This window comes from Carassius auratus, chromosome 7, assembly GCF_003368295.1.
Source record: "Carassius auratus strain Wakin chromosome 7, ASM336829v1, whole genome shotgun sequence".
In the NCBI taxonomy this organism is placed as follows: domain Eukaryota; kingdom Metazoa; phylum Chordata; class Actinopteri; order Cypriniformes; family Cyprinidae; genus Carassius; species Carassius auratus.
This window is the reverse complement of record NC_039249.1, coordinates 4,390,145-4,402,744: the sequence shown is the minus strand read 5'-3', so window position 1 is coordinate 4,402,744 and position 12,600 is coordinate 4,390,145. Positions and strand designations below refer to the sequence as shown.

The 12,600-nt window shown below is 38.9% G+C and overlaps 1 protein-coding gene across 1 annotated transcript; it reads left to right on the top strand.

Annotated features, from left to right (window-relative positions):
• Positions 1–8,104: 8,104 nt before the first annotated feature.
• On the top strand, positions 8,105–12,389 carry LOC113105572 (ammonium transporter Rh type C-like). Its single transcript, XM_026266712.1, has 11 exons — positions 8,105–8,399; positions 8,558–8,750; positions 8,942–9,092; positions 9,514–9,661; positions 9,739–9,905; positions 10,180–10,317; positions 10,412–10,548; positions 10,753–10,877; positions 10,970–11,046; positions 11,319–11,395; positions 11,899–12,389. Exons 1-11 carry the CDS (start codon positions 8,174–8,176, stop codon positions 11,930–11,932), a joined length of 1,473 nt encoding a protein of 490 aa, XP_026122497.1. The 5' UTR covers positions 8,105–8,173; the 3' UTR covers positions 11,933–12,389.
• The last annotated feature ends 211 nt before the right edge of the window (positions 12,390–12,600 follow it).

Here is a 12,600-nt window from a genome sequence, read left to right as displayed (position 1 = left end):
CCCTGCTGTTGAGATAGTATTGCTCCCACTCCAGTCGATGAGGCGTCCACTTCGACCACGAAGGGGAGGTCTGGGTTGGGAAGGATCAGGATGGGAGCTGAACAGAAGGCGTTCTTCAGTTTCTGGAAAGCTTGGATGGCAGTTGGGTTCCAGGACAGAGACTTGGGCCGACCCTTAAGGAGGGAGGTGAGAGGTGAACTGATGATACTGTATTAATGGATGAAACGACGGTAGAAGTTTGCGAATCCTAGGAATCTCTGGAGGTCCTTTGACGGTGGTAGGTTGCGGCCAGTTTTTGATGGTGTCCACCTTCCTCTGGTCCATTTGGATTCCCTGTGGGCTGATGATGTAGCCGAGGAAGTGAACCGTGGTACAGTGGAACTCACATTTCTCCAATTTAAGGAACAATTGATGATCTCTGAGTTTTTGCAGGACTTGACAGACATGGCGGTGGTGTTCAGATAGGTTCTTGGAAAAGATTAAGATGTCATCAATATAAACGATCACAAATTTGGTCAGGAACTCACGGAACACTTCATTCATGAAGGCTTGGAAAACAGATGGGGAGTTGGACAGCCCATACGGCATAACAAGATATTCATAGTGGCCAGATGGGGTAATGAACGCTGTCTTCCACTCATCGCCTCTTCGGATGCGTATGAGATTATATGCACTTCTGAGGTCCAATTTGGTGAAGATTTTGGCTCCGTGAAGTTGTTCCAGAGCAGTCGGTACCAGAGGAAGGGGATAGCGGAATTTGACCGTTTGCTCGTTGAGTGCCCGGTAGTCAATGCACGGCCTCAAGCCTCCGTCCTTCTTACCCACAAAGAAGAAGCTGGATGCAGCAGGGGAAGTAGATGGTCGAATGAACCGCTGTTGTAGGGCTTCCTTGATGTACTCCTCCATGGCCCTCTGCTCCGGGATGGACAGTGGGTAGATCCGACCCTTGGGTAAGGTGGCTCCAGGCAGCAGGTCAATGGCACAGTCCCATGGCCGATGAGGTGGTAGCTGTGTCGCTTGTTGCTTGCTGAATACATCCTGGAACGCCCGGTACTCAAGGGGAACCTCTGCTAGGTGGTTGGATTCTGGACTTTCGATCGACGTGGAGTGAAGGTGAAGACGAGAGGAAGAAGGGGATTCATCTGGAGCAGGTTTCCGACTGCAGATCTTGATGACGGGTTGAAGACAGGATAAGGAGCAGGATTCACCCCATTGCGTAATTTCCCCTGTGGTCCAGTTGACTCGCGGCGAGTGTTCGGACATCCACGGGCGTCCCAGGATGATATCCACGGTGGACCCCTCCAGCACCAGAAATGAAATCTCCTCCCGATGAAGACATCCAATGCGAAGTGAGACTATGGGGGATTGATGACAGATTTGACCACGGCCCAGCGGTTTACCCAAGATGGTATGGATCTCTAACTTCTTCGTAATCCTTCTCCTCGGGAGGTTGAGCCTCCTGAGGAGTTTGTGGGAGATGAAGTTCCCTGAGGAGCCGGTGTCAATGAGGGCATACGCTGAAACGGAGTGAAAACGGGTCACTAGCATGACTGAGGTACGGGATAAGGGAGATATCATGGGAGGAATCTGGATTGTACTCACCGCTGGGCGTGGTGGTCGTACTGGGCACTGCAGGCGGAGATGTCCTTCGGAACCACAGTAGAGGCAGAGACCATTGTGAATGCGTCGTTGACGTTCTACTGCAGTGAGATAGTAGGAGTCTACTTGCATGGGTTCTGGTGCTGGAAGGTCTGTAGATGGTGTGGGAGGCAGAGGTTGCACAGCGGATTGATCCAGATCACATGCGGTGAGACGTTGAGAGATGCGAATGGTACGCTGAATAAGGTTCTCTAAGCCGACGACATCATCATAAACGGCCACTTGATGGCGGATGGCAGGATTCAATCCATGACGAAAGCAGGTGATAAGCGCAGTTTCATTCCATCCACAGTTGGCGGCTAGAGTGCGGAAACGTAAAGCGTACTCGCTCGTGGTCATCTTTCCTTGACGAAGGCGGTACAACTGGTCATGAATGGAGAGAGCGGCAGTGTTGAGGCCAAAGACTTCCTTGAAATGGGTGGTGAAAGCTTCCCATGAACGAGTGAGGGGGCCATTCGCTTCCCAGATAGACTGGGCCCATTGGAGGGTGGAACCTGAGAGGAGGGAGATCAAATAGGCGATTTTGGTACGATCCGTAGGGAAAGCATGTACCTGCATCTCAAAATAGAGCGAACACTGTAGAAGAAATCCGCTGCAACCCTCTGCCTCGCCGGTGTATGTTGCAGGTCGAGCCATGGGACTGTGAGAGGCAGGTATTGAAGGAGAGTGAAAACATGGTGGACCGCCCGCTTGCGCCAACTCGGGGAGAGAGACTCGTGGAGGGCTCTCTTCCAATTAAGCATCATGTTGCATTTTGTTGGTCTGGTCTTCTGTCACGGACAGAAGAGAGAGACAACAGGTGATTCAGGTAAGTAGAGGTTTAATAGGATATAGGCAGGAATTACGTGATAGGGAACGGAGAACAGATGGTGGCTGGCAAGCTGGGTGATCAGACGGTGGATATTCAGATGATACTAGCGAGGTTTAGGCAGTAGAGTCGTAGTTTCTCTGACGAGACCAGACAGAGAGTGACAGGAGCTGAGGGCTTATGAAGAGGTAGTGGTGATCAGGTGCAGGTGCGGTGACTTCAATAATCAGGGGATAATGAGCGGATGGGAGGAGTCAGGTGATCGGACTCTGATGGTGTGGCAGGTGTTACTGGTGGTTCCGTGACACAATCATGGGTGTCATGGAGCTTTTGCTAGGTTTTTGGGGGCCTTACCCCTCTGAAGTTTGGGAAGCTCAGGCCTAGTCATTGGGTTGGGGCCCCATACCTGGAATTTGCTTAGGGCCCCCAAAACACTAGGTCTGCCCCTGTGTGTGTGTGTGTGTGTGTTTGTGTGTGTGTGTGTGTGTGTGTGTGTTTTTTTCTCAAAAAAAAAAAAAAAAAAGAGAAAAAAAAACTATTTCTGTATGATTTATAAGCGTTTTGAAAAATGGGACATGGGTTATGTCCTCATAAGTCACCCTCTCCTTGTAATACCTGTGTCATACCCATGTCATTATACAGAGTTGTGTCCTGATATGTCACAAAATCAAGAGCACACACACACACACACACACACACACACACACACACACACAGTTAGGTCCATATATATTTGGAAACTTACACAATATTAATAATTTCAGTTCTGTATGCCACAACAATATTTCAAGCTTTATTTCAAGGGGTTGAATAAAAATATAAATTGCTTAGGAATTACAACCATTTTTATACACATTCCCCCCATTTTCAGGGGCTCGAATGTTATTGGACAAATGAATATAATCATAAATAAAATGTTATTTTTTTATATTAGGTTAAGAATCCTTTGCAGGCAATGACTGCCATAAGTTTGAATTCATGGACATCACCAGAGACTGTTTCAGAGACAGAAAGGTTTCCTCCTTTGTGATGCTTTGCTAGGCCTTTACTGCAGCTGTTCAGTTATTGTTTGTTTATGGGTCTTTCGGCCTTTAGTTTTGTCTTCGGCAAGTGAAATGAATGCTCAGTCAGGTTGAGATCAGGATCTTTACTTTTTTTTTTTTACCTTCAAAAACTACTGGGTTGCTTTTGCTGTATGTTTTGGGTCATCATCCATTTTTAATTTGAAGTGCCGCCCAAACAACTTTGCTTCAGAATCTGGGCAGAGGGAATATTCCTTTACACTTCAGAATTCTTCCGGCTGCTTCTGTCCTCTGTCAGATCATCACTAAACACCACTGCTCCACCATGTTTCACAGATGATGAAGAGTGTTCTTCTCTTGGCTGGATGTTGTGAAAGGGTTTTTCTTTACCATGGAGAGGATCCTCCGCTCATCCACCACTGTTGTCCTCTGTGGACTTCCATGCCTTTTTATGTTCTTTTTTTTTTCTCAGAAAGTATCAGACTATTGATCTGGCCACTCCTAATGTTCTTGCTATCACTCCGCTCTTTTGATTTTAAAGCCTAACAATTGTCTGTTTCACTTGTATGAAGAGATCCTTTGACTGCATGATGTGGTTCAGAGCAAGAGCTTCCAAATGCAAATGGCACACTTAAAATCAACACCAGAACTTTTACTTGCTTAGTTGATGTAGAAATAACGAACGAATAGCCCACGCCTGTCCATGAGTCAACTGTCCAATTACTTATAGTCCCTTGAAAAAGGGGGGAGGTACATATTAAAGAATTGTAATTCCTTAACACTTCCTCCAATTTTAATGTGAACACTCTCAAATTAATGATCTCAGTGTGCACTATATTGCACATCATATAAATGGAACTCGAATATGATTTGGTCAGCAGCTAAAATAATACATTTCTCTCTCTCTCTCTCTCTCTCTCTCTCTCTCTCTCTCTCTCTCTCTCTCTCTCTCTCTCTCTCTCTCTCTCTATATATATATATATATATAAAAATATCCAAGTCAGAGACATCACATGCCAAACACATGGCACATTACATAAACGGCTCATAACTATTACTATCAGCATGACTATCAGTTAATTGTCATCTATGTAACAGCAGGGTTCTCAGTTAGACTGAGATAAATGACTGGCTGAAATTCCTCCACACCTTATTGGTCTTTGACGGATCGCTTCACAGCTCAACATTCCAGATCCTCCTCTTTTTTTGTGGCTCAGCTACAAAAGAGCAGATTGTGAAAGCCAAAATCCTCAAGAGACCATGTGGCCGACCGCAAGTCAAGATCTTCAAGATCTGATCATAATCCAAGCATGTCTATTTCCGCCAAGCCTCTCTTCCCAGGAAGTGGGTGTGTTTTTTGACAAATGGACCTCACTCCACTTGTCACTGAGATGATTTATAACCAGACAGTTTCTAAATTTGCTTTTGATGGTTTTGTAAGATGCTTTTACTTTCATATCTTGGTCATAGTGGTTGTGATATAAACTACAGTTAACCTTATTGATCACTTTTATCTGAACTTGGGAGAAACTTTGCTGTATGAGTAGCCTATATGCAGCATATATCTCTTTTGCTCTCTAAGGCTTCATTTTATTAATCAAAAATACAATGATAACAGGAATGGTTTGAAATCGTATCATAATGAATTAAATAAATAAATTAAATCTAATTTATTCCTGTGATGCAATGCTGAATTTTCAGCATAATTACTACAATTGTTTAGTGTCACGTGATCCTTCAGAAATAATTTTAATATGCTGATTTGATGGTCAATAAATTTTTGTTATTAATCATAAAATAAAATAAAAACAGTTGCATGATACATGATACACTACCAGCTTGACGTGAGCTTTTTATTTATTTTTTTTTTTAACATAATGATACTTTTATTTAGCAAGGGTGCATTTAAGTGATTAATCTTGAACACCATTTCACAATATTACTGTTGGTACTGTATTTTTGGTCAAATGAATGCAACCTTGGTGAGCATACAAGCATTATTATTATTATTTTTTACTCTTCACTATTAGCCTATATATGCATGAATAGAAATGCATGGTGTGTTTTAATATACTTCCAAGTGAACTGTTAATCTGACTTGTAATTCAAATTATAATATAATGCACACTTTTATATATATTTTTTTTGTAGAAAGTTATGTAAATTGAGTTTTATGCAGGCACATCTTATATGAAATGACCACTGTATTAAAACATTATTGGACATATTTGGTGATCATTGATAATAGTGATCACTGCACTGAAAATCAAATGTTATCTTCATGTTGAATCAGCTGTACATTACTGAAGGCTTGATTTTCTCTGATTGACAGTGGATCATGTGATAGATATCCTTATGTCGCCAGTGATGGAATGTGCTGGTGACAGATCACAAAGGTTAGGCATGGCCATGTGATTCCTGTCATCCTTGGAATGCCGTCCAGATTCAGATCTAAGGGCCACACTTACTGTCGCATGTTCTCTAAACACACCTCCAAAAGCCCTGCGAGAGCCACATGCTCTCTAGTCAAGCATGAAGATATGCACACACCTCCTTTTTATTGTCTAGACATAAAAACTGACTTTGGGATGCGAGACAAATTACTTAATATAATACCAGGGGAAAATTTTAACAAATTGATTTATGTCTGTTTCTGGTATCTTGAAGGTTTCTGATTAAATGCTTGAAATCAATTTGGTGTACTCATATAAATTGCTTTTATGCACTTCTGTAACATTTTTAGTAACTACTTGTTTTTCAACCTCAAGTAGCTTTTGATAATAGCGTCTGCTAAATGTATAAATGTTAATGTGGTGTTTTTTCACAGTTTTGATCATTTTACTGTTATTTGACAAAGTGGAAAGAAGTATACATTAACAGGTATAGTGTATCTTGTTAAATGGATGATGCAAGAGAGATTATTTATTTTTTATTTTAAACGTTTTTAAGTACCTCAAAACCATCATTTAAATATATATAATGTAAAATTTTATTATTATTTATTTTTTGTTTATAGCATATAGATTAAATACAGTATGAAGAGACGGATAAATAATCAAATTTCAAATATTTAAATTGTTTAAAATATTTCAAGACATAATAATATAAATTTAAGATATTAATTTGGTAATGAAGCCCTTGCTGCTAAAAGTTAGAAAAATGTGATGATTTTAGAACATTTAAAAAAAATGGTTAGTCCCCAAATCCACAATGTGCACTGACATGAAGACAGAAAAAGTGCAAATTGAAAAAGTATTTTTTTTTTTATATATAATTCATGATGTCAAAAGTGTTATACATAAAAGTAGCTTGTATTAAAATTTTCAAAATTTGCATGCATGCACATTTGTAGGATTTTCTAAATCCTCAGTTAAGTGACTGCTGTCATCAGATGTGCAATATATTCAGAAGTTGAAAAGTGCTTTATGTTCAGTAAGGTTTGGTTATAACCCTTAATGTGACAACATCTTTCAGATTTACAATTTTGTGTTCAGTTGAATTTATCATGTAGCCTCATTTTTTGCAGTTTTTAAAGAATAGAGCAGAAACCGGTGATTCCATTATGTAACACAGCAGTTCAGCTATTTCAGAAAAATGCTGATAATATCTGGTATGTACCTCACAGAGAACAATGTCAATCATTGAGATATTGGCCGTTTACATGTGTCTTATGACTTAGGAGTTGACTGCCTACAAAAGATGCTTGATCATAACTATTAAAGTCATTCTTACTTTTTTTATCTCCTTAAGATGAAAAAGAAGATAAAAAAAAAAGTTTTTCAAAGTGAAAATTTTCTTTCATGCAGAATAATTAAACTTAATTTATGTAACGTCAATTTAGGATTTTAGGTTAAAATGCACATACCATTTATGTATAAGGGAACATTTATAGGTTTTGCAGATCACTCTTTCTGTTATTTCTTTTTTTTTTCATCATGTTTTTGCCTTGTCCTGTTCCTCTAGTAATATTTTTTTAGTAATAAATTCATACATACTGGATGAAAGAAACATTATTAAAGTACTGGGAAATGTTGTTTAAAAATCTGGTCACTGCTAAAACTGCTAAAACGGATATGCATGTAGAGTTTTACTTACAATCAGATGATCATGAATCACGCAGATTCTTTGCATGAGTTAAAAGGCATTTTGATTTCTTCAGATTACCTGTAAAACAAAAGCAATAAAGCATCATAAAAAGAAATGAATCGATTTTTACAAAGCATGCACTGGCAGTTTCCTACTCTTTAGTCATTAACGTGTTTGCCCTGATTTTCCTGATTTTGAGGGTTGGGATATCCACAGCACACTAAATCAGTTCAGATATATAAAAAATTTCCAAAAGTCCAAAATCCACAACAGAAAAGTGCAAAGAAAAAAGACAACTTGCACTTGCACTTGCAAAGTTGTTCTGAATAGTCCAAGTGTAATTCCAATTAAGTCCAGTAAGACTGGTGTGACATTTTCAAAAAAAAAATTTTAAAAGTCAGTCAGACAGAGACCAGAGCAGATATTGATCAGTCTTGTCAGGTGAGTGTCATGGTCACCCGGATTTCATTTCCAGTAGGTACACCTGCAGAGCGGAGACACACCTCCAGATAACCGGCTATAAATACAGCTGCACCCTACACAGAAATTACAAGAGAGCCTCTCCCAACAAATCAACTCTTAACTTCTTGACTTCACCATGGGGAACTTAGCTGCCTGCTGCCGAAGCTTCTGGTGCAAGCCCAAAAACCCTGATGTCCGGATCAGTCTGCCTGTGGTCTGCTTCCTGTGGCAGATTGCCATGATCATCCTGTTTGGACTGTTTGTGCGTTATAATGATGAGTCGGATGCACACTGGTCTGACTACAAGCATGCGAAAAACATCACGAGTGACATCGAGAACGACTTCTACTACAGATACCCAAGTAAGTTTTCAAGATCTGCAGGGATTGACACTGATGGAGCAATAAATTATAACACAATTAATTAGATACTTTTTAATCATTTAATAGTTTTATTTAATGATATTCCTAGGTCCTGTTATATGTTCATCCATTAACCTTCTTTGTTCTTGCCTGGGCAGGTTTTCAGGATGTGCATGTGATGATCTTTGTGGGTTTTGGCTTTCTCATGACCTTCCTGAAGCGCTACAGCTTCGGCGGGGTCGGATTCAACTTCCTCATTGCTGCCTTCGGTCTGCAGTGGGCTCTTCTCATGCAGGGCTGGTTTCACTCTCTGGACCCAGCTGATGGCCTAATCAAGATTGGAATTGAGAAGTAGGTTTCGCACCTCACACCTTTGGAATGACTCATTAAGTCTATTGCACATGAAGTAAATTTTTATATATAGTGCCATCATATGCATGCTTAATTCACATTGCAAAATGTATTTTCCTGATCAGTGCATCAGATATAGAAAATGAAGAATTTTAAAAACTAACCATAATTTTCCATCTTGCTTTCATCAGTATCATCAATGCTGACTTCTGTGTAGCTGGATGTCTGATTGCTTATGGAGCTCTGCTGGGGAAAGTCAGCCCAGTGCAGCTGATGGTGTTGACACTATTTGGCATTACACTGTTTGCAGTTGAGGAATACATCATTCTTAATATTCTCCATGTGAGTAGCAGTGTTATTTATTTTATACTCTATTAGATGTTTTATTCATATTTTTAATCAGCTTTATATATATACTTTTCATTTTAAAGTTAGTAGTACTGTAAATTGCAACTCAAAGACTCAAAGATTAAGTTAGTACAACTTTAAATGTAGATTTTTTATTTTTTAATTGCACCAGCATGTTGATGGAAGATTTAACTTGCATTAACATCATATTTACTCAGATCTTTTTGCACTTAACTGCTACAATTTTATTTTTTTATTATATATATATATATATATATATATATATATATGTATATGTATTATTTTATTTATTATTTTTTTTTTTTTCATTTCAGCTTTATTTCAGTTAATTATAACAGCCCTGGTGAATATCCCCAAGTCCTGAATATTTCCAAACTGCTCTTACTCTTCACAGGTTCGGGATGCCGGCGGATCTATGGTCATCCACACTTTCGGAGCATATTATGGTCTGACAATATCGTGGATTCTTTATCGACCGAAACTAGACCAAAGCAAGAATCTGAACGGATCTGCCTACCACTCTGATGTCTTTGCTATGATTGGTAAGTGACTTCTTATAATTAAATGCTTGTGATAAGATCATGCATGAGCTGCTTTCAAAAAATGTTTCCTCTTACAGGCACCCTCTTCCTCTGGATGTTCTGGCCCAGTTTCAACTCTGCCATCGCAGATCATGGAGACGGACAACATCGGGCCGCCATAAACACCTACCTTTCTCTAGCTGCTTCAGTCCTTACTACATTTGCCATATCAAGCCTTTCAGCCAAAAAGGGAAAACTGGACATGGTAAATTACAGCACTTCAATTACATCTCCAGCAGGGTTTTACAGTTAACTTAAACTCAAACTAAACTAAAACCATTTAAAAAAAAAAAAAAAAAAAACTTATTTAGCTTCAGCAGTCAACATTTGTCATTTACTTTAACACAAAGGACTAAATACAATACACACTTCAACTAAAATGAAAATATAAAAATAAAGACATAGAATATTACATTTAACATATCCATAAAACTAGTGTCTCTGATAATCCAATTTGTAACATGCTTTGTGCAACTCAGGTGCATATACAGAATGCAACTCTGGCTGGGGGAGTCGCCATGGGAACAGCGGCTGAATTTATGATATCACCATACGGTTCTCTCATCGTGGGCTTCATCTGCGGGATACTCTCCACATTTGGCTACCTGGTGATCACTGTGAGTCTGACAGAAGAGCAGGTGCATTTGAGCATCATTTGCCAAGTGAGAGCAGATTGATTCATATGTGTGTTTTTTTTTTTTTTTCCTGCAGCCCTTCATGGAGAAGTACCTGAAGATTCAAGACACATGTGGCGTCCATAACCTGCATGCCATGCCCGGCATCCTGGGAGCAGTCGTGGGTGCCATCACAGCAGCTACTGCCAGTGAGAGCGTCTACGGGCATGAAGGGTGAGTGTGGCTCTAAACTGTTTGGTGAAATAAAAATTTTAATTCTGCAAAGTGGCTTTAATTGTCTTATCCAGCTCAATTCAGTCCAAATCTCTCTCTCTCTCTCTCTCTCTCAGGCAATATTGTCAATGTAGCTAAATCAGTAGCATTACTATATATTAATAGCCTTTTTGAATATTAAAACAAATTCCTTTTTCTCAACAGGTTGATAAACACCTTTGATTTTGAAGGGCAATTCGCTAAGAGGACGCCTGCCATGCAGGGAGGCTTCCAGGCCGCCGGTCTTTGTGTTGCTCTTGCTTTTGGAATCGTAGGTGGAGCTGTTGTAGGTGAGCGTCCAAAACATTTTTTTTTAAATAACACATTTTTGTATGTCTTTACTTTTACTGAGCTATAATAGTCCTCATATATGTATCTACAGGTTTTATTCTGAGACTGCCGTGCTGCTGGGGAGACCCGGCTGATGAAAACTGCTTCGATGATGAGTTGTACTGGGAGGTGGGTTTGATTTCACTTATATTTACTTGTTTCACAGCTAGGTGACACAATAGAACTCCTTTCTCTGACACAGGTCTTGGAGTCTCTACTAATGAGCTAATGGCCTGACTCATGTGTGTTTTGATTAAGGAGACATGTAAAACGTACAGTGTTGGGGTGCCTCAAGGACCAGGGTTGGGAACCAATAAATGTGGCATAGCCCTGGTTACTTTTATACGGTGTGAACTCTCTCGGTCCAAACTGTGTTTAATGATTTAAATAATCTTTTCCAGTTGCCTGAGGATGAAGAGAGCATCCCTCCCATTCTAGAGTTCAACAGCCACATGGTCGGCAAAAATAGAGACATGATGTAAGTATATTCTCTTGGTGTTATGCAAAGAGAGAATACTATAGCCTATAATACCCTATAAGATTTATATATAGAAATTAAGTTGAATATTTTTGTCATTTTATTTCATTTTTATTGTTAAAAGAATATTTAAATGGGTCTAGAGTCTATATAGTGAAATGCAACAGAAACTCTGTTCTTGTTGCACCATGAGATGGCAGTACACAACCACATAACAGATTTCCAGCTTTAAGTGCAGTTTATCACAGTGTAACACCATCTGTTAATTTTGTAGCTGAATCTCAGTAAAGAAATCAATTTACACCATACATGTTTATTTTAATTTTATATATATATTTATATATATATATATATATATATATATATATATATATATATATATATATATATATATATATATATATATATATATATATATATAAAATTATGAATTGTTTTCGTATTTTTTATGCATACCAGAGCTCCACAATATTTATTTTCTTTCATTTTGTTTCACCATTCAGGTCAGAGTCTAACTTCACTGTTGAACGGAGCTAATGCAAAATGTCTGTATGACAAAAGAGGAAACACATCACATCATATTGGGCCCAAAAAATGAAAAGACAGAATGAATGTTCAGACCAAGTCTGCTCTGAAGAGAATATAGTACCTGTAATACCTTTGTGAGGTATTTGGCCTGCCTAATAGAGCACAGGCCCAGTCGGGTCAGCTCTTAGTTCAATTTCATGTCTTTAGAGTCCTGGAATTAATCGGATCAATAAGTTTATGCATATATCATTTCTAAAACTAAAGCATGTATATTATATAATCCAACTGTACTACTAGTTCTAGGCTTAAACTGCATTTAGTTTCAATCATTCTGGAAAAGAATGAAATAATTTTTGCACTCTGTCAAGTTTGCTGCTGTGATAATGAACTGACTAAAGAATATTATAGTTTTGATATTATGAATGTTTTAGTTATTTATCTAGCTTATTTCAAGTGTCCAGTGATGTGATAATTTTTCCATCCTGGTATGTAGACTTATTATTAAAGCAATTAGCCCCGAGAAGCCTGGTTTACAGTGAATTTATAACAGCTAAGGGACAGCTAAGCCACTGCTTCATGGGGTTATTGCTTTTATAAAACCATTATTCCATATATGAAGTTAGGTTTCTCAGAATAAAAAATAGCAAATAATTTGTAATGATATTAATAAAAACAGT

Excerpts from the sequence above, each read along its gene's own strand:
- LOC113105572 (XM_026266712.1), top strand. The coding sequence starts at position 8,174 with ATGGGGAACTTAGCTGCCTGCTGCCGAAGCTTCTGGTGCAAGCCCAAA. Across the intron at positions 9,093-9,513 it reads TCATTCTTAATATTCTCCAT|GTTCGGGATGCCGGCGGATC; the intron begins GTGAGTAGCAGT and ends TACTCTTCACAG. Across the intron at positions 11,396-11,898 it reads GGCAAAAATAGAGACATGAT|GTCAGAGTCTAACTTCACTG; the intron begins GTAAGTATATTC and ends TTCACCATTCAG.